Source organism: Hippopotamus amphibius, chromosome 1 (genome assembly GCF_030028045.1).
Source record: "Hippopotamus amphibius kiboko isolate mHipAmp2 chromosome 1, mHipAmp2.hap2, whole genome shotgun sequence".
NCBI classification, from domain to species: domain Eukaryota; kingdom Metazoa; phylum Chordata; class Mammalia; order Artiodactyla; family Hippopotamidae; genus Hippopotamus; species Hippopotamus amphibius.
In genome coordinates, this window is record NC_080186.1 from 11,775,419 (window position 1) to 11,802,668 (window position 27,250).

General features: G+C 49.3%; 2 protein-coding genes across 3 annotated transcripts in view; one reads left to right on the top strand and one right to left on the bottom strand.

The window, feature by feature from the left end:
* The window catches only part of LOC130852150 (chymotrypsin-like elastase family member 2A), a 16,921-nt gene extending 14,747 nt beyond the window's left edge, over positions 1-2,174 (top strand). The window contains exon 8 of the mRNA XM_057732935.1: positions 2,157-2,174. Coding sequence (XP_057588918.1) covers positions 2,157-2,174 — 18 coding nt within the window. The remainder of the gene's footprint in view (positions 1-2,156) is intronic.
* Positions 1,191-26,382, bottom strand: CASP9 (caspase 9). Of its 2 annotated transcripts, XM_057697106.1 has the most exons (9): positions 26,179-26,382; positions 22,456-22,852; positions 16,801-16,835; positions 15,503-15,679; positions 14,982-15,071; positions 13,673-13,820; positions 5,614-5,793; positions 4,870-4,979; positions 1,191-3,433 (listed from the first exon to the last, which is right to left on the bottom strand). In XM_057697106.1, exons 1-9 carry the CDS (start codon positions 26,308-26,310, stop codon positions 3,344-3,346), a joined length of 1,359 nt encoding a protein of 452 aa, XP_057553089.1. In that variant the 5' UTR covers positions 26,311-26,382; the 3' UTR covers positions 1,191-3,343. The 2 variants fall into 2 exon arrangements, with proteins under 2 accessions (XP_057553089.1, XP_057553097.1); XM_057697114.1 differs by lacking the exon at positions 13,673-13,820.
* Positions 26,383-27,250: the final 868 nt, after the last annotated feature.

Consider the following 27,250-nt stretch of genomic DNA (forward strand, 5'->3'; position numbering starts at 1 on the left):
AAAGGAGGACACTGTGCCTACTGGGGGCATTTTTTTACCCACCTCCCAGCATTGCCACCGTCTTGGTTTGCTCTTCTGTAAAATGGGACTTTAACTAGACCCAGGACTCGTCCACTTGTTTAGGAGCCAGAACAAATGGGAGTTGCGGAGTTTGTGACAGAGCCCCCAAAGAAGGGAAAGCTGGCATCTGATTTCATTATTTTAAGTTGAACTTACAGAGAGCTGTTTGATTAAATCAAACCGACACTCCATTATAAAATCAGATATGACACCACAGCTGTGAGCATGCCGTCCCAGGAGGAAAACGACACTGTCACATGGGCACTGTCAAAATAAGCAGGTGGCCGCCTCCAAGTTTTCCCGTTAATACTTGCCGGCTCCCTGTTCATTTGTCTGTCTGCTGGCATTTCTTTGCCAACAAGTGGTTACAGGCACCAGAAGTTCCAGAAAAGTTTGTTAGAGAAAAAATGTAAAATCAAGAAGAGAGTGGCCATTCATTTACAAGGTTTTTGCAGTCGATTGGGGGAACACTATGATGCCCTTTGGGCAGTGGAAAACACAAATCCAGGTTTGGAGGTGCCACCAGCATTTCAAAAGAGCCTGGCCCAAGGAGGATTAGATGGGAGGATGCTTAGGGCCTTTACCCAGCCAAATGCAAGGATCCTTTCCAGCCCCAGCTGCTGCGTGAGTCACCGTGCAGCTGGCCCTGGCAGCACCTTGGGGGCCCCCCGAACGGGGGCGAGGAGCAATTGTCCTGTCTTTCAGTCCCAGCATTAGCTGTTCCCAGCCACAGACACAAGCACAACAGAGCAGGTCTCAGCCGAAAGCCTGGCCAGATGTCAGAGGGGATCAAGCGGGAAAGCGAGGCTTGCAAGGCAGCTGGGCAGAGGCCCCGCGTTCCCGGGACGGCGGCCAGGGCAGGCACACGTGCCCATGACAGGTTCCAGGAGCAGCAGAGCCAAGCTGCCAGCTGTCCTCTGGTGGAGGCCGCCCCGGCAACTGCAGAGGGGCCAGCGGAACCTCACAGTGGTCCCAGCCCAGGGGCACACCATGTGCCGCTTGGAGTTCCAAACCCAGACAGGTGACGATCCAAGGTCAGGAGCTGGGAAGCAACGGGAGACAGGTGGCCAAGGGCATTCATCCTTTCAACAGATTTTCGCTGAGTGACAGCAACACATGAATCTTCCGCATTCACCAGCTTTATTTTTATTTTTATTTTTATTTTAGAAGCTAATACATACTCTTGGTAAAAATATTAAAAGAATATAGGAGTGTGTCAAGTGAAAAAGCAGACATACCCCTGTCTTGTATGGCATCAGCAATTTTACCCCCCAGAGATTAGCATAGCCAACGGCTTGGTGTGTGGTCTTCTGGATTTATTTATGTGCATTTATAAAATATCTAACATACGTACATAAAAACACTGTCTTCTAACCAAAAATAGGATTTTACCCTTCATACTGTCCCGCAACTTAGCTGTTTCACTGAACACCATATCACATGATACATGGAAGCCCATATATCTATGTCTTTCTTTTGAACGGCTAACATTCCATAGTGTGAATGTAATGAATGAAGCTTCCGTCTGTTTCCTGTTTTCCACGCTCACATGGCTGAGATGAACATCCTCGGACATGCCTCCTTGCACACTGACCAGAGTATCTATGCTACAGAGATTGAGAAGCGTCATTGGATCATGAAGTTGGCACGTTAGAATGTTTAGTAGATGCCAAACAGCCTCTGAAAAGGGGTTACAAGCCCCACCCACAGTGCATAACCTTGCCTTGCAAACACCAGTGATTGTTAACTCAGGGGCTCTCAAACCTTTTGAGAAGCAAATGAAATCTACAAACATGCCCATCCATATATTTGGCATATAATTTTTAAGAGTTCCCAGGTCCCCCGCCCTGAAGCCCAAACTGAACTCCAAGCTAAGGCTTTTTTTTTTACAAGAAGCCCCAACAGGTCAGTATAAAGTTGTAATGACATCTTTTCTCCGGGGCATCAGTAGAGCCGCTGGGGAGGGAAAGCTGCTTCAACGCGGGCTGCCTGATTCACACGGGCAGCATGGAGCAGCGGGGGAGAAAGCCAGGAACCTGCAAGTGACACTCTGCTCTGCTGGGTTAACCTGATTCTGTTCTGTGTGTGTCCTGCAGGTGATTGAAAATAACTAACCACCAGAAGTGTCCGGGACTGTTTCGGACTTGGAAAGGTCACAGGAGGGAAATAATAATAAAGTGACAACTACATGAATCACATCGTGATGACAGTCTTATTAGCAAACTGTCCTCATGTCTGGGGTCCTGAAAGCAAGAAACAGGCTGGAGTCGGGACAGCTTAAAGGCTGTGGCTGGGGGTGGGGAAGGCGGGGCAGGGGTCCTGCAGCCCAGAAGGCATCTGGAGGCACAGGCTGGACTCAAGAAGACCCGAATCTGGCCAGGTCTCTCCACTGGTTAATTGTGTTCCCTGAACAAGTGACTTAACCTCCCTGAACACATGGCTCCCACTCCAGTCACCTTCCTGGGATGGGGGGGGGGGGAGTGTCAAATGAAATAACAGCTGAGGAAATGTCTCCCAAAAAGCCAAAGTCTGCTTTATATAAGGAAGAATAAAGAATTAGAGCAAAATGAGGGGGAAATAGGTGAAAGAGAGTCCATAGCCAACTGAGTTGTTTTTGTTTTTTTTTTAAGAGCACTGCAATATAGAGAAATGTTTATAATTTTTAAAACTTCATTTAGGATTCACAGATCCTAGCTTTTCAGACTCTAGTAGCCCCAAAATGCGGATCTAAGAGAGACGCTGGTTTGTTTGTCCCAAAAATTTCCTATAGATCAGGGGTTCTCCAGCAAGGTCCCACCAGGGAGATCTGGCAAATGTCTGAAGACGCTTTTGGTTGTCACGACTCGGAGAGAGGTGCTACTGGCATCTAGTGGACAGAGGCCAGGGATGCTGCTAAACGTCCCACAGGGCACAGGACGGCCCCACAACTAAGGATTCTCTGGCCCCAAATGTCAGCTGTGCTGAGGCTGAGAAGCCCTGATGTGGAGAAAACACAGGGGTCACAGGCCACAGCCACTAGCCAGGAATGGGCCACTGGCAAAGAGCCCCATGGGGTCCAAGGCGTTTTGGTCCTCGTCCTCCATCACCAGTCATTTGGCTCCAATTTGGAAGCCGCTAGGAGCCTGTCTGCCACTCGTAGGGAAAGAGACCCTGTGCAGGCTACAGAATCCTTCAATGGGTGTCAGCCACAGTTGTAGGGAAGTTCAGGCCTCAGCTGCTACCAGGGTTGGAGCAGGAAGGTTTTGGGGTGAAAGGTAAGGCAGAGTGAAGGGCCCTGGCCTCATTACGTTTTAAAGAAAAGTTTTTTCCGGAGGAAATTAAAACAGCCAGGAATCTGTTTGTAAATCCCTTTCACCGAAACAGCATTAGCGACCTGTGAAAACACAACCACAGGGAGGCCTGTGAGTTCTCTTGACGGAAGTAAGAGTTCCACAGGGGGACTGGGAGGCATGCCCACTGAGTCAGAACTTTAAAAACAACTCTATGAAGTTAGTCAGAAAGAGAAAAACACATACCGTATGCTAATGCATATATATGGAATCTAGAAAAATGGTGCTGATGAACCTGGTGGCAGGGCAGGAAAAGAGACACAGATGTAGAGAATGGACTTGAGGACACAGGGGGGCGAGGAGGAAGCTGGGATGAAGTGAGAAAGTAGCATTGACATATATACACTACCAAATGTAAAATAGATAGCCAGTGGGAAACTGCTGCATAGCACAGGGAGATCAGCTCGGTGCTTTGTGATAAACTAGAGGGGTGGGATAGGGAGGGTGAGAGGGAGGCTCAAGAGGGAGGGGATAGGGGGATATATGTATACATACAGCTGATTCACTTTGTTGTACAGCAGAAACTAGCACAACATAGTAAAGCAAATATACTCCAATAAAGATGTAAAAACAAAACAAAACTCTAGCTGCTGCCTCCTTCAGTGAGTGCGTGCACGCGCTGGGCAGGGGGGTGGGGGAGGGGTTAGAGAACAAGGATCTCAACTATAAGTTTAGAAAACTCAAAATTCAAAATTTCAAATTTCAAAAATTCATGAAGTTCAAATCAGAACAAAAGGTTTGAGTGCAGGAAAGTTGAGAGAAGAGACCCGGCCCAGGGTGCACGGCTTAGCCCTGATAGGCCCCCAGCTGCCTCTGAGACTCGCTCATCCACGGCCACGGTTCGTGGTGCCCCCTGGAGTCGTGCTGGGTGGTGGCCCTGCACTTTATTGTCTTCTCTCCTCTACTCAGCAAAGCTCTGAGCTAGAGCCTCCTCCGTAGGAAGGCGTGGTCCCAGCCCTTATAGTCCTTCTCATGGCACAAAATACCTGAACAGGCAGGAGGGGCCCAGGCATGTTCTGAGACCCTTGGAGGAAGGAACTGCTCTGAGTGGGGTCCTATCCGGCTGTCCTTCCCTGTTCTCACTGGGCCCTCCAGAGAAGGGGAGATGCTAAAGGGATTCATGATTCTTGAGGGTCAAGTGGAGAAGGCTACGCAGTGGGGAAAAGGGTGCAGGCCCCGTGATCTGCCTTCAGGGGCCATGCTCAGGCACTGGGCCATCCCACCCTGGCACTGAGGACTGGCTCCATCAGTGGGGGGAGTGGGAGGTGTCAGCCTGGGGCCTCAGAGGTTGGGGAAGGCCGTCTTTTGCATGATGGGTAAATGTCACTGCAGGCAGTAACTTCTCTCATTAGGAGAAGCAAAAGCACCAACTCTCAGGGCAAGCCCAGGTGCAGAAGAAACCTCTGGCTTGGGCTTGGGGCCCTGCGCATCCCTACCACCCTCCCTGCGGAGGACACACTAGCCCTCCCAGCAGCCTCACCCTGAGCAGGAGGGTCTGCAGGTCCTCACAGTGAGCCCACTGCTCAAAAATGCCATCCAGGGTCTCGACGTACCAGGAGCCACTCTTGGTATCCCTCCAGGAGACAAAGCCTGCAGAAGGAGAAAGGCGGAGCTTCACTGGGGAGCCGCCCCTCGCCAGGCATGCAGGCGGGCCCACCTCCAGACCCTGACTGATGTACACAGCAGCACAATGGCCCACATCTGTGTGCTCTGCCCCGTCGTGAACTTATTTCATCCTCGCCACCACCCTGTGACTTTGGTTGCGGTTCCCATTTTCCCAAGGCAACCAAGGCTCAGAGAAGTCAAGTGACTCTCCCAAGGGATAAGAAAGGAAGGAAACTAACCCTTGTCACACCTGCTATGTGCCAGGCACTGTTCTCAGTGGTGGGGTCGGGGGGGTAGCCACCTTGTTAAAATCGCCATGACCATCCCCAAGGTACAATGAATATTCCCATTTTAAAGATGAGAAGACTGAGGCAGGGCCAGGACGAGGGTCAGGCGAGTGAGGTACACCAATGCAAAGATGCATGCCTCCTCATATTTTGCATTCTAGGCACCTCGACTGCCTCGCCCTGAGCTGAGGCTCAGAGAGGTAAAGTAATCTACTCAGGGTCACACAGGTGGCAAGAGGCAGAACCAAGTCTCACACCCAGGTCTTTTCTTCACAACACAGCTGCTTCTGGGTGGACCTGCTGGCTGGAAGGATGTCTCCCGATCCGCTCACCTGGGAAGGTAGAGTAGGACACCAAGATGTCGCTAGGTGTGGGCAAACTAGACACTGCATCCGGCTGGTCGACGGCGCCCAGGCCTTCCTGGAATGGGGTAGCATCTGGTTCAGGGTCGCTGTCAGGGGTCCTGTCTTCAGGAGATGTGGAGGCCACCTCAAACCCATGGTCTTTCTGCTCTGCAGGAAGCAGAAACAGACACCACTTGTCAGTGAAACACCCAGACCAGAGCTCCCACTTTCTGGTGCCACCAGCCTGAGAGGCCTGATTCCCTCTGAAGCCAGGGCCCCACTGCCAGAAAAAAATGAGCAGGAAACCGAAATAGAAGCTTCACTTTTTTTTTTTTTTTTGAAGGGACGAAATCATATAATCTCTATTTGTAGATGACATGAACATATATCTAGTAAAGTAAAAAATTCTATGATAACAGCAATGTTACAGTTAGAGCTGCACCATCAGCCAGATTCCTGCCGTGATCACGCAACAGCTTCCTGCGACGGACACGAAGCACGACTGAGAACAACATCTCTGTGCTTGTGCCACTGCGACTGGGGCGTTACTGCAGCATTCCCGAGCCCGTTCTCTGTGATACAGACACACGGCAATGGGGGCTCTCAGACACGGCTGCTGGCAGTGAAAACATTCTGGCATCTTCTAGTAACATTGCAAACACAGATACGCTGAACCATCAATCCTACTCCAAAGCATATTCCCTGAAAGTTCAAGTGCATGATCACTGGGATACATACACATTCAGAATCAATGTTCAGAGCAGTGTAATTTAAAACCCCAAAATCATGGACAACCCACCCACAGGTCTGTTAGGACAGAAGCTTTACTTTTACTACCACAGAAGTTTTACACATTCATTACCTAAAGTTAGGGGTGGGGTGCCAGCATGCAGAAATTTAAAAAACAGCTATAGAAACAAGTTACAAGGTATACACCCAAAGGAACTGGAAACAGGTGTTCAAACAAGAACTTGTGCAACAATGTTTATCACATTATTCACAACAGGCAAAAGGCAGACACCACCCACGTGTCCAGGGATGGATGAATAGATAAACAAAATGTGGTATAAACATCCAATGGGGGACTTCCCTCGTGGCGGCGCGGTGGTTAAGAATCCACCTGCCAATGCAGGGGACATAGGTTTGATCCCTGGTCTGGGAAGATCTCACATGCTGCGGAGCAAGTAAGCCTGTGTGCCACAACTACTGAGCCTGTGCTCTAGAGCCCACGTGCCACAATTACTGAAGCCTGCATGCTTTAGAGCCTGAGCTCTGCAACAAGAGAAGTACTGCAATGAAGAATAGCCCACGCTCTCTGCAACTAGAGAAAGCCTGTGCGCAGCAACGAAGACCCAACGCAGCCAATAAAGAAATAAATAAATTTATTTCTTAAAAATCCAGTGGAATAATATTCAAGCTTAAAAAGGAATGAAGTATTGATACAAAATACAACGTGGATGGGCTTTGAAAACACGCTAAGTGAAAGGAGCCAGATACAAAAGGCCACATAATAGGATCCCATTTATATGAAATACCCAGAAGAGGTGAATCCAGAGAGGAGAAAGCAGATTCGTTGTCTCCAGGGGCTGCGAATGCAGTGACTGCTAATGGGTATGGAGTTTCTTTGGGGGAAAGATGAAATGTTCTAGAATTAGATGGTGGTGATGGTTGCACAACATTGTGAAGGTACTTAATGTCACTGAACTGTACCATTTAAAATGGTTAAAATGCTAAAATTGTATGTCATTAAAAAGTCACATTGGGCTTCCTAGGTGGCACAGTGGTTAAGAATCTGCCTGCCAACGCAGGGGACACAGGTTCGATCCCTGCTCCAGGAAGATCCCACATGCCACGGAGCAACTAAGCCCGTGTGCCAAAAAAACAAAAACAAAACAAACAAACAAAAAAGTCACATTATTCAGCTTTAAAAAGGAAGGAAATTCTGACACATGTTACAACATGGGTGAACCTTGAGGACGTTATGCCAAGTGAAATAAGCCAGTCTCAGAAAGACAAATACTGCACAATTCTGCTCACATGAGGTGCCTAGAGTCACCCAAGTCATAGAAACAGAAAATGGAATACCGGCTGGTAGGGGCTGGAGAGAGGAGGCATGGGGATTAGCGTTTAATGGGTACAGAGTTTCAGTTTTGCAAAACAAAGAGTTTTGGAGATGGATGGTGGTGATGGCTGCACAAAAATGTGAACATACTTAATACCACTATAGAGCTGTACACTTAAAACTGCTTAAGGGACTTCCCTTGTGGTGCAGTGGTTAAGAATTCGCCTGCCCATGCAGGGGACACGGGTTTGATTCCTGGCCCGGGATGATCCCACATGCCTCAGAGCAACTAAGCCCGTGTGCCACAATTACTGAGGCTACGTGCTGCAACTACGGAAGCCCGTGCACCTAGAGCCCATGTTCCGCAACAAGAGAAGCCACTGCAATGAGAAGCCCGCACACCACAATGAAGAGTAGCCCCTGCTCACTGACACTAGAGAAAAGCCCGTGTGCAGCAGCGAAGACCCAACACCGCCAATAAATATATAAACATTTAAAAAAAAATGCTTAGGATGGCAAACTTTATGTGTATTTTATCACAAAGTTTGCAAATTAGGAAAAATTACCCCCAAAAAGGTCACAGAACAGTATATAAAGTATGACCTGTTTGGCATATATATGATGGATAAACGGACAGGAGAGAAAGAGAGATACAGAAAAGTCTCGAAGGAAACACCAATCGTTAACAGTGGCTCTTCTGAAAAACAAGCATGGGCCCAGGACTTTGACTTTTCACCTTTCTACACCTCTGAGGACTCTGATTTTGTCTGTTTTTTAATGAGCATGAACTACTTTTGATCTCATGAGTTTACTGACCAATTATTATGTACTTTGATCATTTTGTCCTTGTTGATTTTGTTTTAACCATATTTGTGGCTTCTTCTCCAAACACATTATATTTCAACATTATGATTCAAAATAAAACAAAATAAAGCCTGGCCATGTTGGCAGCAGCCAAAGACAACCACGGCTAACGGTGTGCTACATCTCCTTCCAGTCTTTGGTGTTTTGTTTTTACCTCCTTATTTGCAGCTTCAACTAATCATGCTTTATTCCCTTATCAGGGCATCACGAGGATTTCCCTCAGGTCATTACAAAGCCTTCTTTAAAATCATGGTTTATGACACAGATGGCAGAAACACATACACACAGAGTACCCCTGGGGTAGAGAGCACCAACACAGGCACTGAGGAAGACACAAAAGAAGAAGAAGATGGCGGAGGGGGGACTCCCATGGTGGTGCAGTGGTTAAGAATCTGCCTGCCAATGCAGGGGACACAGGTTTGATCTCTGGTCTGGGAAGATTCCACATGCCGAGGAGCAACTAAGCCCGTGCACCACAACTACTGAACCCACATGCCACCACTACTGAAGCCCGAGTGCCTAGAGCCCGTGCTCCGCAACAAGAGAAGCCACCGCAACGAGAAGCCCTGCTCTGCAACTAGAGAAAGCCCATGTGCAGCAAAGAAGACCTAACACAGCCAATAAATAAATTAATTAATTTTAAAAAAGAAGAAGAAAATGAGGGACTTTCCTGGCGGTCCAGTGGTCAGGACTCCGAGTTTCCACTGCTGGGGTTTGATCTCTGGTCGGGGAATTAAGATCTCACAGGCCCACAGCACAGTCAAAAAAGAAAAGATGAAGAAGATGAAGAAGATGGGATCCTCTGTCTGGGAAGCTAAACACCCAAACTAAAGAAAACTATGCCCTCAATTTACATTGAGACTTGAATTAAAAAAAAAAAAAGGTATAAAACTCATCTTTTTTTTTCTTTGGTAGGAATACAGTTGAGGAAACTGTCCACTATCTTACAGTGTCCCCTTTAAGACAACCGAGGGGAGAAAAATTGCCATTCTTGGCAATTCTGTCTTATGAATACCAAATAAGGTAGATCTTATGAGTGATTCTTGCCTCAGCGGCTGGAAAGCACAAAGTCAAATTTGCAGGCCATCTCCAGCAAGCATGCAGGACCGCACAAGATGCATTTCTAGATACCAAACTTACTCTCCTTCTTTCCTTGCATTTCTATTTCCTCATTTTTTCCCTCTCTCTTTATTCTGTTCTACTATATCACTTGTACTTCTTAAGCTATCTCAAACCCTTTTATGGCAAGCAAAGAAGGCATCGAGTCACAGGTAATGGATTCACGGAGATATTTACACCTCTGACCCAGTAATTTCCTAAGGAAATAATTCAAGTGAAGCCAAACGCCCTCAATACAAAGACACTGGTGGTCATGTGAGCCAAAAATTTGATACCACCTAGATGGCCAACACTAGGGAAACGCTTTAGTGAGTGCACGTCACTACAATGCAAGATTATAAACCACCGGAACAGTGATGATGGAGACTGTGGTGAAGGGATAAGGTTCAGGGATAAGTTTCAATGAGAAACGCAGACTGTGCCCCTCAGCCAAGATTCAAAGGTAAGGGGCAAAATGAGATGGCCATGTCAGGCTCGCAGAATTCTGGATTTTTTTTTTTTTCAAGTCGCCATATTTTCTCTTTTCTGTTTTAAAACCCAAACTCCCCCAAAGCAGTGGCAGGCCTGGAAAACACAGGGTTAGGCCTCGGGGTGGAACTCGGGCCACCCACAGCTCAACCACAGAGCCATCAGGGTGGTGACGCTGCAGGACGTCTCCTGGGATGAGTTCCTCCAAGGCAGAGCTCACTGCAGGGTACAGAGTGCTACTCCAGAAAGGAGGCAGCTGAAAAGAGCTTCAGCAAAAACAGGCAGAGGGCAGAGCGGCCTGCAGGGTTCCAGAGGGGAGGGTTCCTGGAGCAGGCGGTTGTGATCCAGGCTCCCATACGAGAAGGGAGAACAGTCCTGGTGGGAGAAACAGCACCTGTCAGACAGGTCCCCAGGCAGGACAGCGGGAGGGTTTGTGTGGCTGGATCCTTGGTGGGTAACAGCAAGGAGGGAGGGAGGTCACGGTTCACCAGGGAAGCTGGGGTCCCATCTGCAAGGGACAGAGACAGGACAGGGACTGTTCTAGAAACCCCGTAACAACCCCAATATCGACTGACCTCTCACCCCATACAGCTGAAGCTCATTAACCTGGTAATGTGTCTGTGGTCTCACAGCTAATGCGCAGGGGCCCAGGATTCTGCCCTACATTTTTCTGCCTCTCAACTATCCTGCTGCTTCCCACGGAAGCCCCCAAGTCTGCAAAGGGGGCTTCTCAGATCTGTGAAAGCTGGACTCTCGGGTCATGGCTTCCGGTTGCTTGCTTGATTGAGATTCTGGAATCCACCCTAGGTTCTGGGAATGACTTGAAGTAGGACAGGGGAGGGGACCTGAGAGGGAAGCCTGGGGCTGCGGCTGGGTCTGCCCAGGCAGTGGGGTGCAGCAGGGGAGGGGCGCTTCAGCGGGAAAGGGCCTAAAGAGAAGGGGGTGGGAGTGGGGGTCAGGTGGGCAGAGGGGCTGCTCGTGGAAATGGGACAGTGGACCCGAGAGGGGAGGACGGCGGACAGAGGAAGAAGGGGTCAGACAGGGGAGGCTGGCTGTGTCTCCACTCACGTGTCATCCTCCTTCTACAAATCTGACGTGAAGACCTCGCCTACGGGTTATGCAGTTAAGGCACTGCTTTCTTCTTAAGGCGCCTTATTGATTCAAAATTCCCTGCGAGGAAGACTAACTTCGCATACGAATACATACACGGTGGGCAGAGCCGCTGCTCCCCCAGCAGGTAAAATCCACAACCCCTGTCGTACATTATTCTTCCTTTCTCAGCATGACCTCAAAAGTTCTAGAGGGGTCACCCCAAAATTTAGGCCCCTCAGCTCTGGCTGAGTTCATCATGCTAACACTGAAGTTTCACACCAAAGTTACTGACTCTGAGGCACATTCTTCCGCCTTGGTGCCCGCACGACCTCTTAATGACGGGGTGGATGACATTTAGAAGACTTTTTAACTGTTTTAAATTGTAACAACAGTGACTCTTCAAATAGTAACACAAGAGTCACCAAAATTCAGGGCAGATGTTCAGAGACCTGTAAACAAGGGGACACCCCCACCAGACACTGACATTTGGGTATTTCTGCTCTCAGCCGATGGTGGCGCCCCCATGTGGCAAGAGCATCAAACACCAGATCCTGCAGGCAGCACAGAGATCCTCCTGGCTGCTGAGAATGGACAGTGGGGTGTGCACTGGCCCAGACGACTGGCTAATGAACTTTCTCAGGAAGCTGGCACCGCAGCCCACCCTTCACTCTGTTTTTCACTTGATTCACAGGAGAAAGAGGGACCACGCACTTCAGCGTAAGAACATCACTTGACCACACATTCTGGATCGTAAGAAGAAAAGTGAGATAGAAAGGATTTCAACCCAAGAACAGCAGCCTCTCCACCCTCCCATCATCATTGCTCTGAGCTAACTGTGCTGGTGACAGAGGTGGGGCTCTTCTGTGACACCGAGTCCTCTGGGGTTGGTTCCCAGTTAGGAAAATGAACCAGGCAATGTAAGTGGGTTAAGAGACACACTAATTAGTGTGTGAGATACAGTAACACTAAGAGCTAGGCTCTGTTACTGTCCCTATTTGCCAAGACTTCTAGAGATTAACTGGCCCGTGGTTGCGCAGGGAGTAAGGATTTAACCCAGTGTTCTCCGTCACTCACGGCCACGTTATAGGCCTGGGTCATGATAGTGACTTAAGGCAGTTCCAGTCAAATGATAAATTCCAGGGGACAGAGACCCCATCTCTGCATCTCTACGGCCTGGTGTATACAGCAGGTGGTCAATAAACTTACTAGATGAATCATATGACCAGAGCGTGTGCCCTCCTAGACAGCTTCCCCCATCACACCCCCGCCAATGTGGAACAGTATGGGACAAATCACCGTGTGCAGAATATGTCTCAGGTGCCCATGTTACAGGTCACTGACGTGCACAGCCCCCACTTGGCATGCAAGCCGGACAGCTCTATGCTATAACAATGCCCGCCTCTCTAGCAGATCAGGCCAAGGGACAAGGAAGTGATATGCCTCTCAGACAGCCCCGCCCCAGAGATGCCATCATGTCCCATAATCCAGGACACACAGTGTTCTTCTCTCTTCCCTCTTTTTTTATTTTATAAGAAAACCAGGGACTTCCTAGGTGGCGCAGTAGGTAAGAATCCGCCTGCCAATGCAGGGGACATGGGTTCGATCCCTGCCCCAGGAAGATACCACATGCCGCGGAGCAACCAAGCCCGTGCGCCACAACTATTGAGCCTGCACTCTAGAGCCCATGAGCCATAACTATTGAGCCCATGTGCTGCAACCACTGAAGCCCACGCGCCTAGAGCCTGTGCTCTGCAACAAGAGAGGCCACCGCAATGAGAAGCCCATGCACCACAATGAAGAGTAGCCCCCACTCGCTGCAACTAGAGAAAGCCCGTGTGCAGCAACGAAGACCCAACACAGCCAATAAAATAAAATAAATAAATAAACATATAAATTTATAAAAAAAAAAAAAAGAAAAAGAAAACCAGGTAACAGTGAAGTAGGGCTCAGGTTAAAATCAGGACATATACCAAAACTACAAATAATCTAAATAATCCTGGAAAATGACTGAATCCCCAGTACCTAAGACTTTGGGAATTTCAATAGTTAATTCAGCAATGGCCTCCCTTTCTCTGGGATGGGGGAAGGAAGTCTGGTTGATGGAGGTCAGGGGGATGATGATAAGGAAAACGAAAGAGGTTTTCTTTGTCCTCTGCGTTGTTTCTTTTTGCCAAGTCTCTGGGGGTGAAGTGGCCACAGATGAATGATCCCCTGATGCCACCACACCGTGAGATGGAAGACACAAGCCTCTAAAGGCTGGACAGAGCCGAAGCTACTCCAGTTAGATGGAGGTGCTACACTCGGACAGCAGTGGCTATGTTTGGGACCCCCTCGGCTGCCTGGATTGACCGCTGGGACGTCGTGAGGCGTGATGGAGAAGGAAGTAGGCGGCAGCTCCTTCCCCGATAGGCTCCTCGGCAGGGAGGCTGAGGACTGGCTTACCCCCACCACAGGCCTGGATGAAGAAGAGCTTGGGCTTCCCTCCCAAGCTGGGGCAGCCAGTTCCATTGAAGATGTTCACAATTCTTTCAACGGACACAGGACATCCATCTGTGCCATAAACAGCCCCCGGGAACTGCAAGTGGCTGGCCTGGAAAACCAAGAATCCTGGTGACAAACCCAAGTTAGGGGAGGAATTCAACAGCCCGTTCAGAGGCTGTGTGGGGACCAAGCATTTAGAAGGGCCCACCAGGGGCACAAGGCTGAGTTAGACAGAGCAGGCTGGTTCTGGGAAGCCTCTGGTCAACCTCTGTTCCAGGGGTCTCAAACTCACGTGGCTGTAAGCACCAGAAAGCCTAACTGGAGAACACCGGCCAGCTTCCTCCAGATCAGTGGTCCTCAAAGTGTGATCCCTGGACTACCAGCATCAGCATCACCTGAGAACTTGTAAGACATGCAAATTCCTGGGCCCAACCCAGACTTCCTAAATCAGAATCCCTGGTAGTGGGGACCAGCAATCTGGTCCTTCAGGCGCCTCTGTTGCAGCTAAACATTGAGAACTACTACCCTGGACCAACTCTTCTCAACCTTTAAGGGCACGGGGTCTGGCTAGGGGGCAGGCTCTGAATGAGAGTCTGCATTCTCATGAGCTGCCAGGTGATGCCCAGGCTGCCGGGCTAGGGGCCACACTGTGAACGAAAGGACCAAAGGGGCAGCCCCTGCCCAGCCATAGGCCAGCATTTTGTTCTGTGAGGATGCTGGCCTGATAAGGTCAGAACTTTATGGTTTTTCAAGACAAGTTGGAAATCCTGATTTTTGTGCTAACATTGCCAGTTTTGAAAACACTATTACCTCTGTCCTGTCCAACCCCTCAACTCAAAAGATGAGGAAATTGAGGCCCAGGAAGGGGAAGGGGCCTGGCCACAATGACTCAGCACATTAATGGCCAAGCCCACCGTGGGTCCCACTGTCCCAGCTCCCAGCCAGCAGCAAAGAGCCCGGAACAACACCCAGCAGGACCGAGGCGGGAGCTGGGAGCTCTTGTGAGCTGTGCCCAGCTCTGAACAAAAGCCAGCTCGTCTCTTCCTGCCTCTCCCAGACAGCTTCTCCCGGGGACATCACCCCAGCCAGCAGAAGCATCCAACTCCTCAGAGGGCCAGTGGCTCCCGAGAAAACAACGGGAGGTGGGCAGGGCCCCACAGCTCTTCCCACAAGAGCCACGGTGTCTTGGACACAGGAAGGGATGGGGCCCCCACACGGCCCCTCAGGGTAGCCTTCCCAGGTGCCTGCCCAAGGAGGTGAGGCCTCCTACCTGACAGCCGTGAGAGAGGATGACCACCACACAGCAGTCCAGAGTGCCATGGTCCCGCCGCGCCAGCTCCACCAAAGCCTGGACCACTTGCTACAAGAGAGGGTTGCAGGTGAGCCAGACCGCTAGCGGATCAGGTCCTCGTCCTGGGCCTGCCCCCTGCTCCCAGGGCCAACAGTGGAGTAATGACAGCCACAGCCATCACAATAGCCACCATCCTTGGGGACGAGATGCTGGGCTAGGCACTCTTTATTTACTACTATAACGACCCTAGAGGGTGAGCACGGTTCTCACTGTCTAGACAAAGAAGCTAAGGCTAGGGAGTCACACAGGTAGTAGGAGAGCCAGTCCTCAACCCAGGTCTCTGAGTCTGAAGCTTGCACTGGTAACCACTGAGCAATACTGCCTCTCGTGGTCCTACAGACCGAAGGGCTCATCGTGGGGAGTCACTTGCTTGCAGGGTCCCTTGCAGGACACGACCCCACCCCCCCACCCCCATCTCTCTCCATGCACAGGGGCCGTACCTTGGCAGTGAGGTTATACTTCACCTCCACCATGAAATGCAGCAAGTGGAAGCGCTGCTTCATCCTCTCGCAGTCAACATTGGAGCCCGTGCGGGTCCTGAGCCCCGACTCCGGGCAGAAGTTCACGTTGTTGATGATGAGGCAGTGGCCACAGGGGTCTGCACTCAGGACGTAAGCCTGTCCAAGCACAGGGACCAGTGTAAACCAGGGTCTCACGGCGCTCCTTGGGAGAGAAGGCGACCCCCTGGGTTTCACTCACGGGGTGGACAGTTTGGAGAGATGGAACAGAGCATGCGGTCTGCCTCCCCCTGAAGGAGGGGTCTGGAAGCTACATCCAGCATTCCAGACAGCGAGCAGACTGGGGTGAGCAGTAGCTGTGGGCTGGACGAACAGCCAAACTTGGACAGATTAGCTGCCATCACAGTATTCAGGGATGGGAGCTGCTGGCTTAGAAATCCAACTCCCAGGACTTCCCTGGTGGCGCAGTGGTTAAGACTGTGCGCTCCCAATGCAGGGGGCCTACGTTCCATCCCTGGTCAGGGAACTAGATCCCACATGCATGCTGCAACTAAGAGTTCGTATGCCACAACTAAGGAGCACATCTGCTGCAACTAAGACTCAGCGCAACCAAATAAATAAATATTAAAAAAAAGAAATCCGACTCCCCTAGACATTCACCCCCAAAGGACCTACAGGTTGCCCAGTCCAGGGGAGCCCCTGAGAATCGTGCGGTCAACTCTGCCAGCAGACTCTTGCCCAGGCCACCCTCGGAGAGTCTGAAGCCACTTCCTCCAGAGGTTCAACGTTTCCCTGGTAATTCTCTCTCACGGCAGCCTGTTCTTTTTGTTGATGGTACTTAACAGTATTTATACTCATATATTGCTTTGTGTGACTAGCCTCTGCTAGGCTGATGGCTCCGTGAGGGCTGGAAACTCGAGTGGCCTGTCCCAGGTGTCCTAGCGCAAAGCCCAGGGCTGACACACGGAGTCACACAATAAATGCTGTGACTAAGACAGGGAGTGACTTGGTCTGGGGTGGGTGACATAGCTGATTCTGATGCCTGCTCCTCATTAGATGTGACCCCACCTCACAGATGAGGAAATAGCAGAGTTGAACAATCTGCTCCAGGAAGAGCTGTACCAGGGCCAGCGCGCTGTGAGGGGTCTGAGCCTGCGACCATCTCTCCAGCCGGGCTGAGTTCCCTGGACTCCTGACACAGCTGCCGGAAGGACCTGGGAAGTAGAGAGCAGAAGAGCCCAAAACTAACACAACTGGCCCCTGATGACATGAAGACTCACCAAGTCAGCATTTCCCTTGGCTCTGTCCTGAGTACCTGGAGAGAGAGAGAGAGGGAAAACGTGAATGTCAGGGTCCAGTAGGGGAGGGGCAAGGGATGCTGTGAGGACAGCTCCTCGGAGGACAGAAACGCAGAGGAGCAGGAACTCAGGAACTCTCTGAGTGGCACTGCTGGTGGGAGTCAAGTGGCACAGCCACCTCGAGGAACTGTTTAGAAGTTTCCAATAAAGTTAAACACACACACACTCTCTGACCAGCAACTCCACTCCCAGGTATATGCCCAGGAGAAATGCGCACAAGGGCACAAAAAGACTTGACCATAAATGATCACTGAAGCCTTATTCATAATCCCCAAACTAGAAACAACCCAGACGTCCATCAGTAAGTTGATGGGTAAGCAAATCGTGATACAACCATACAAAAGGACACCACAGAGCCTAAAAGGGAATGAGCTACATGCAACACCATGGATAACTGCAAAAACACCATTCCGAGTAAAAAAAGCCAGCAGAGTATATACAGCGTGATTCCATTTATGTGAAATTCTAAAACAGAAAGACACAGGGAAGCTCCATCCAGGTCTGCTCCCTCTCTGTGGAATCCATGGAGCCCAGCACACAGTAGGGCATCAGGAAGTAGTTGAAGAATGAATAAACGAGTAAAGATGATCATTTTTCCTTCAGTTATCAAAAGAGTTTTCATTTCAATTAGCAAGAAGTCAGCTGGCCACCAGCCTACAGGGTTACGGGACTTTTTCAACAAATAGAACACACTGACCATCTCCAAGTCACCTCGGAGACTATACTCTTGATCTAACTACAGTGCCACTCGTTGCTCAGAGAGGGCCTGGACCTTGTTGGGAACTATCCTTTTGCCAGCTTAAAACTCATGTCGGGACTTCCCTGGTGGTGCAGTGGTTAAAAATCTGCCTGCCAACGCAGGGGACACGGATTCGATCCCTGGTCTGGGAAGATCCCACATGCCTCGGAGCAACTAAGCCTGTGCACCACAACTGCTGAGCCTGTGTGCTACAACTACTGAACCCTGTGCACCTAGAGCCCATGCTCCACAACAAGAGAAGCCACCGTGCACCACAATGAAGAGTAGTCCCCGTTCACTACAACTATAGAAAGCCCGTGCATAGCAACGAAGACCCAGTGCAGCAAAAAAAGAAAAGAAAAGGAAGGAAGGAAGGAAGGAAGGAAGGGAAGAAGGAAAGAAAGAAAGAAAGAAAGAAAGAAAGGAAGGAAGGAAGGAAGGAAGGAAGGAAGGAAGGAAGGAAGGAAGGAAGAAAAGAAAGAAAAGAAAAGAGTAATACCGTATGATCCAGCAACTCCACTTCTGGGTATATATCCAAAATAAATGAAATCAGGATCTCAAAGAGATATCTGCAGCCCCATGCCCACTGCAGCATTATTCACAATAGGCAAGACACGGAAACGACCCAAGTGTCCACAGGAGGACGAATGAATAAAGAAAATGTGGCACTTCTCTTTAACAAAGGAGGCAAGCATATACAGTGGAGAAAAGACAGCCTCTTCAATAAGTAGTGCTGGGAAAACTGGACAGCTACATGTTAAAAAAATGAAATTAGAACACTCCCTAACACCATACACAAAAATAAACTCAAGATGGATTAAAGACCTAATGTAAGGCCAGACACCATAAAACTCTTAGAGGAAAACACAGGCAAAACACTCTCACGTAAATCACAAGATCCTTTTTGACCCACCTCCTAGAGTAATGGAAATAAAGACAGAAATAAACAAATGGCACCTAATGAAACTTAAAAGCTTTTGCACAGCAAGGGAAACCACAAACAACACGAAAAGACAACCCTCGGAATCGGAGAAAATATTTGCAAACAAAGCAACTGGCAATTCAAAATATACAAGCAGCTCATGCAGCTCAATATCAAAAAAACAAACAACCCAATCCAAAAATGGATGGAAGACCTAAATAGACATTTCTCCAAAGAAGACATACAGATGGCCAACAAACACATGAAAAGATGCTCAACATCACTAATCATTAGAGAAATGCAAATCAAAGCCACAATGAGGTATCACCTCACACTGGTCAGAATGGCCATCATCAAAAAATCTAGAAACAATAAATGCTGGAGAGGGTATGGAGAAAAGGGAACCCTCCTGCACTGTTGGTAGGAATGTAAATTGATACAGCCACTATGGAAAACAGTATGGAGATTCCTTTAAAAACTGAAAATAGAATTATCATATGACCCAGCAATCCAACTACTGGGCATATGCCCTGAGAAAACCATAATTCAAAAAGATATATGTACCACAGTGCTCATTGCAGCACTATTTACAATAGCCTGGACATGGAAGCAACCTAAATGTCCATTGACAGATGAATGGATAAAGAAAATGTGGCACATATATACAATGGAATACTACTCAGCCATAAAAAGGAACAAAATTGAGTTATTTGTAGTGAGGTGGATGGACCTAGAGTCTGTCATACAGAGTGAAGTGAGTCAGAATGAGAAAAACAAATACTGTATGCTAATACATATATATGGAATCTAGAAAAATGGTACTGATGAACTTAGTGGCAGGGCAGGAATAGAGATGCAGATGTAGAGAATGGACTTGAGGACACAGTGGGGGAAGGGGAGGCTGGGACATAGTGAGAGAGTAGCATTGGCGTATATACACTACCAATTGTAAATTAGCTAGTGGGAAGCTGCTGCATGGCACAGGGAGATCGACTGGGTGCTTTGTGACGACCTAGAGGGTTGGGATGGGGAGGATGGGAGGGAGGCTCAATAGGGAGGAGATATGGGGATATATGTATAAATATAGCTGATTCACTTTGTTGTACAATAGAAACTAACAACATTGTAAAGCAATTATACTCCAAAAAAGATGTATCAAAAAGAAAGAAAATGTGGCATACATACAATGGAACATTATTTAGCCATAGAAAAAAAGGACATTCTGCCTCTTCTGATAACATGGATGGACCCTGAGAACATTACGCTAAATAAAATGTCAGACAGAGAAAGATAAATACGATATCATCTCACTTACGTGTGGAATCTAAAGAAGCCAAACTCACAGAAACAGAGAGCAGAATGGTGGCTGCTAGGGGCCAGGAAATGAGGAGATGTTGATCAAAGGGCACCAGCTTCCGACTGTAAGATGAGTACATTCTGAGGATCTAATGCACAGCACAGTGACCATATTTCACAGTACTGCCAAAAGTCCTGGCTCTGTACTTGAACTCGCTTTATGACTGAGTTGCTCTCAGAGCCCAGCTTCCTCCCCTATAAATGGGGCATGATAAGAGAGGCGCTTGCCCTGTCTAGCACAGCTCAGGGTGGTTCTGATGACTTGAAAAAGCACTGTGTATCGATATACACATTTTAAAGTGATCTTATTATTGCTATTATTATTTACCCTTCAGATTTAAGTTCCTACTGGGAAAAAAATATTCACAACAAAGAGGAAATAAAATAACCCACGCAAGACCAGGAAGCTTTAATTCGAGACTGTTGGCCCTAAATAACTCAAACTGACATTTCCCCGAACCAGATAACAACAGTTGGACTTTGTATTTTTCCTGCTTCCCTAACGGTAGAATCAAAACACACATGAACAATTCCAGAACGGCTCTTCCTCCCTAGACCGTCAGTATGGTGGTTTCACTGCGTTAATGAGTCATCCAAAATCACACAGCTACTCAGCACAGAAAACGGATACCACTTTTTGCCCATCACATGAGAAAAAAAGTTAATACTCATTGGTAAGAGTGTGGGAAAATGGTCTCCTTCACCCACAGCTGGTATGATTATAAAATGGCATGGTTGTGAAGTCCACGTTGGCAGCATCTATCCGATGGGAACATGTACCCTCTAACCCAGCATTAACATTCCCTTTCTAGAAATGTATCCCCAGTCAGAGGTAGAGGAACAGGCAAGGCCACTGCAGAAACAACACAAATGTCCATTAGCAGGGGCTGGAGAAACGAAATAACAGTGCAAAGCACATGTGAGACCACACGGTGGAGCAGACGGGGGGAGGCCTGGACTGCAATCCCGTTTCCACATCTCACTGGCTATGTGATGTGGGGCAAGTCATTTCTCAATCTGCCACTCACTTTGCTGAACAGTAAATTGGGGAGTTCCCTGGCGGTCCAGCGTTAGCACTCTGTACTTCCCCTGCCGTGGCCCAGGTTCAATCCCTGGTCGGGGAACTAAGATCCCGTAAGCTGTGCGACACAGCCAGAAAAAAAACCAAAAAAGAAAAACAACAAGAAAAGCAGTAAACTGGGAAATCTGTAACACCTACCTTACAAGAGAGTTGGTGAGATTAAATTAAATCATTTACTGAACACTGCAAACAGCGCCTTGCAAAAAGTAAGCACTCAGAAAGGTGAACCATTACTGCTATTATTATCATTAACATCCATGCAGTGGCCCACTAGGCAACCACGGAAGCGCTGGATCTCCATGTGCTGCCACGGAAACGAAGCCCTAACAAAAAACCGCATTCTATCAACAAGAGATGGTTCCATAAACTGTGGATGGTTCAGAATAAGAACTACCTCACAATGAAAAAGAAATAACTACTGATACGCACAACATGAATATAATGATGGCAAGGGAAGCCAGACTGTGACCTCTCTGGTGGTGCAGAGGTTAAGAATCTGTCTGCCTAATGCAGGGGACATGGATTCCCTGGTCCAGGAAGATCCCACATGCCTCGGAGGAACTAAGCCGCACACCACAACTACTGAGCCTGTGTGCTGCAACTACTGAAGCCCGCACGCCTAAAGCCCATGCTCCACAACAAGAAAAGCCACCCCAATGAGAAGCCTGCACACCGAAACAGAAGAGCAGCCCCCACTCGCTGCAACTAGAGAAAGCCTGTGCGCAGCAACGAAGACCCAACACAGCCAAAAAAAAAAAAAGAGAGAGAGAAAGCAGCCAGACTCAAAGAGTACCTAGGTTTTAATTTACATTGAAGTCCAAGGACAAGCAAAAGGGACCTATGGCAACAGAGATCAGAACAGTGATTCCCTTGGATGGGGGAAGAGTGGGAATAAACTGGAAAGAGAGTCTTATAGGACACCAGAATGTTCTGTGTCTTCATGATCTGGGGTCTGGTTATCTGTATACATATAGGTAAAGATCATCCAGCAGCACTCTTCGGACTTATGCATTTTACTGGATGTCGCTTTGTGACCTTAGGCAATCATTTAACCTCCCTGAGCCTCAGTGTCCTCATGGCTCTAATGATGCACTGCTTTGCAGGGTTGTTGTGAGGGAAGGCGGTAAAGGTATGTACAGCACCTGCTTGGGGCAGACTCTCAACAGGTGGCCGCCTCCCTCCTGCCCCCAGGCCTGGGCTAGTCCACGCGACCCACCTGGACCCAAAGGCAAAACCTAAACAATAGCTGATCTGGAAACACTGATCAAAATCTGCGACATCCAAAACAGACTTCAGCACATGCTTTTCAGAGGAGGGGCTCTCCTGACGACCTACCAGAATATTCCACCCCTCCCCTAGGAGTACTCAGAAAGACAACACCAAAATTAAATTTTGAACCTCACCCTACCCAGCTGTACCACTGGTCACCCCTCAGTGACCACTCAGTGCATCCACCCACCACCCACTCCTGGTACTCACAGACATCACTGAATCCTCCAGAACAAATGTCCACCCGCCTGGGTGCCTCTGGTCTGAGAACTTTGGGCCTGAGCTTGGCTGGCCAGAGCTCCTCGGGCCCCAGCACCACTGGAGCGAGTTTTCCTGGGCTCGGCTTTGATAGATCCTGCTGGACCACTCTTGGCTCCCCTGATTTGAGGTGCACTGGTCCGAGCACCACAGGCTTGAGGTCCAGAGGTATGATGGGCTCCAGATCCTGCTTTGCTGCTTGTCTACTGGTTCTCAGTAATGCAGCCAGTGTGTCCTGGCCTGTGTCCTCTAAGCAGGAGATGAACAAAGGAAGGGCCTGACTCCCTCGAGTCTCTAGATCTGTGATCAGCTGCCTGGCCTGATCGCGTCGAGACCCGGAGCCTGCCCGCTGTTTGGAAAGAAAGACATGGCACTATTATCCATGCGCTGTCCTGTGGATCTCACCCTGTCCCCCCACTTCCCATCTACCTAAGTCTAAACAATCAGGCACGTGGACAAAACTTGAGCCTGTATTACACTGAGCATGTGCCACCTGCCAGTCTTTGTTTATCTATTCAGTTAGTACGCTGGAGGTGTCTGCTGTGTGCCCAGCACCGTGCCAAGGGCTGAAAATGCAGCAGCGAACAGCCGCCGTCTTCACGGAGCAAACGTCTAATGGGGGATGCGAACAGACAATCGACAATGATGCAGCAAAGAGAGAAGTACCAGAAGGCAAAGCACGTGGGGCCAGAAGGGTACAGGGCACTCAGCTTAGCCTTGGGGGGTCAGGGAAGCCTCCAGGAGGGGCTGTCTTAGCTGAGACCCCAGGGAATATTAGGAAGTGAATAGTGAATTCAGAGAAATGACAGATGTAAGTGGGCTGGGGAGGTGAACAGACTGAGAGAGGAGACCTTTGCATGGTCATGCCAAGAAAGCTGTGGGAGAAGAGTTTAAGAGAGTGACAGGGACTTCCCTGGGGGTCCAGTGACTAAGGCTCCCCGGTTCAATCCCTGGTCAGGGAACCAGATCCCACATGCATGCTGCAACTCAAGTTCCCGCATGCCGCAACCAAGATCCCGCGTGCCGCAACTAAGACCTGGTGCAGCCGAATAAATACATAAAAAGAAGGGAGTGACAGAGTCAGATGTGACTTTTAAAAAAAATCATCCTGGGGGCAGGGTGGACAATGGCAGGGAGTAGGCCATAGCCAAGTCAGAAGGTGGCAAAGACTTTGCAGCTGGAATGGAGAAAAGCGAGAGGACAGACCAGAGAAATAAGGAGGGGAAATCCTCCTTGGGCATTGATTGGGTGGACTGTGAAATTGCAGGAATGGTCAAGGTTAGCAGGTGTCAGGATGGTGGGACCAGACAACGAGACGGGGAGCAGGATGAAGATGCTCATTATCTGCTGGTTGTCCTTTGAGCCCCAGCTCTGGGCAAGTTCCACAGGGATAAGACACCACCCTGTCCTCAAATATCCTACAGCAGCGTGGTCCAAGGGAACTTTCTGTGATGATGGAAATGTCCTTTATCTGTGCTGTCCAATATGGTAGCCACACGCGGCTACTAAGCACTTGGGTCATGTGACGGGGGAATGGCATTTTTTGTTCAATTTTAATTACTTCATATTTACACTCAAATAGCCACATGTGACTAATGGCTCCTATATTGAATAGCACAGGCCTATACTATCATTGAGAAGATAATTCTCACTAGCAAAATTAGCTGTATGCCTACCTCTCTGCAAGTAAACAGTGTTTTGCTTTGTCTCAACATTTTCTGAACACTCACAGACGTGTTAAATTGCATCATTTCATTTAATCCTCCTCAACAACCTGAAGGAGTTAAATTACAATTATTCCCACCTTATGGATGAGGGAAACTGAGCCTAAGAAAGATGCTGCAACTTGCTAATACATAATATGTAACAAAGCCAGGATGACAGCCCAGAGCCATGTGGTTCCGCCATATTAGGGGGCAAAATGGTGGCCCATTGTTCATAAGACATTCTTTAAAAATTCTGAATCTGTTACTAACTTTTTTTTTATATTGGAGTATAGTTGATTAACAATGTTGTGTTACTTTCAGGTGCACAGCAAAGTGATTCAGTTACACATATACAAGTACTTATTTTTTTTCAAATTCTTTTCCCCTTTCGGTTATTACAGAATCCTGAGCAGAGTTCCCTGTGCTATTCTTGCTAACATTTAAAATCAGGGAACTTGACACTGAAATCAAGATTTCCAGCTTCTCGGGAATTCCCTGGTGGTCCAGTGGTTAAGATGCCACACTTTCACTGCCAAGGGCCTGGGTTTGATCCCTGTTAGGGGAAATAAGATCCCGCAAGCTGCATGGCAGCCAAAAAAACCCAAAAAAACAAAAAACAAAACCTTAACCTGGCAACACTGAGCCAGCATTCTGGTATGACCACACTCAGATGAAGCTGGGGGGCAGGGCAGAGGCTGTCTGCTCTAGTATCCACCCATTAGGCCTCCGAGGGCACTTGAGTTTATGACTTTTGTGAATGTACCTGAGAGCGAGGGTATGGCCTCAGGTCATTTCCACTCCTCAGTACACAGCAGATGCTCATACGACTTATATTAATATCACTATTCATTGGCAATTTCCCATTTGATATTTGTCCTACTAAAGACTTCCTTAGTGGTTCAGGCCAAGTTCCTGGGCACTGTGCAAGGACCTCTAGGAAGCCAGACACTCCCACTGTACCTTGTGGTAAAAAATACCTCCTGTTCCCTCCTCACCTCACGGGCCTGTGGTGAGGGTCAAATAAGACAAAGACAAATAAGACAAAGACGTGACAGTGCTTTTAAAGAGAACCTCAGAGACTTCCCTGGTGGCGCAGTGGTTAAGAGTCCGCCTGCCAATGCAGGGGACACAGGTTCAGTCCCCGGTCTGGGAAGATACCACATGCTGCGGAGTAACTAAGCCTGCAAGCCACAGCCACTGAGCCCGTGCACTGCAAGCAAGACTAGCCCCAACTAGAGAAAGCCCACACACAGCAACGAAGACCCAACACAACCAAAACTTTAAAAAAAGAAAAAAGAAAACCTCAAGTGTTTGACTGTATTATTCTCTTCATTACCTGCAGTAGGCCCCTCATCTCCAAATCCCTTACAAAACATAAACATAACCCATGAGGGGCTGGCCAAGGAGGTCAGGGCACAGCCAGCTACCATACGATGTACCCGCACTCTGTGCCTGAGACTTTACTGTTTCACACCCATTATCTCTTTTAGCCCTCACGGCAATACTACTGTTGTCCCCATTTCACAGCCCAGGAAACTGAGGATGGAAGAGGATACAATGCCAGGCAGTCTGACCTCCCAAGTGGATGCCCTGAACCACCACCCTAGAGGAGGAAAAACCAGGCATGCCTCCTGGCAAGCAGAAGAGCGCTGCAGCAGCTAACGGTGCAGGGCGTGGAATCGCTTTAGCAAACCCTCGAAAAGGTGTCTGGGGTTGTTTGGTTCCTCTGGGCAATTAGTGGGCTTGACGCCCTGGGGGCAAACGGGGTTCCCTCACTATAGCTCCCCAAAGGGAGCGGGTACGGCGTGGCACAGAGGGAGGAGGAGCGGGCAGGAAGGAGGTCGGCCATTAAGTCGCGGTGCGGCTTCAGCAACCCTCTCCGCGCGGCCCTGCGGTCCCCATCCGTGATCTGAAGTCTGCGCGGCGCGGGAAGCCGGGGCACTGGCTGCGGTGGGGAGGTGGGGCGCACCTGGATGTCCTCGATCATGTCGGGGGTGAAGAGCTCGCGACTCAGCAGAGCGTCCCAGAGCGGGGCCACCTGCAGCTCGCGGACCAGCCGCACCCGGCACTGCCGGAGGAGCTGCCGGTCAGCCTCGTCCATGGCGAGCAGACAGCAGGGACCCAGACGGCCTCTGTCCGCTTCCGGGCTTCAGCCGCCGCACCCCGCCCTCTCCCCACGGCCTGCCCCAGATCTGCCACCGCGTTGCGCCCCGCCCCCATCTCCCCACGTCCCTGGGTCCCGCCCCCAGGCCCCGCCCTCGAAGCCCACTCTCGTGTCCCTGCACCGCCCCCAGGCCCCTCCAACGCTCTACCTCCAGCCCATTCGGCTCCGCCCCCGCGCTCCGCCCCGCCCCCAGGGCCCGCCCCGCCCCGGGACACACCCCCACATCTCTAGCAGGGGCCCCCGACAGAATTCATTAACACTTGGCTTTCACAGAGACACGGAGAGGGTCACGCTTCTAGTAAGAGAGACTGTCACGCCTGGAGCCATGGTCCGTCCCGCCCCATTCAATCCCCTCCCGGGCATGGTTCCCCTCTAGCCCCCTCTCCTGCCCCCCAGCGAAACCGTAAGTATCCGCTCCGGTGCCCAGATCTCCTGATTTACTGTTCCAAACTTATCTCATCCAACCAAACCCACCTTACGAGGTCTTCCATTCCCCTCTTCCCTCGCTCCCACCCTAGCACCTCCCACAAAGAAAAGAAAAAACTGGCAGAAATCTTGTCCTCTGAACAACCAGTTTGTACAGCTCATTTCCTCATGTCAAAAATTGCTCCTACATCAACTATATTTCAATTAAAAAAAAAAAACACTTCTCACAGGAAAAATAAAAATACAAAAAAATAATTGCTCCTGTTTATTGAGCATTTGCTAAGTCCCGGCATTGTGCTAGCCACGTTACGTTGTATTGTCTCATTTCTCCCTGAGTACAATCCTACCAGGGAGATATTCTTTTCCCCTATTTTCCAAATGTGGACGCTGGGGTTCTAGGACATGAAGTCACCGTTGAAGATCACTGAGGTAGTAAGCGGCAGAGGAGGGT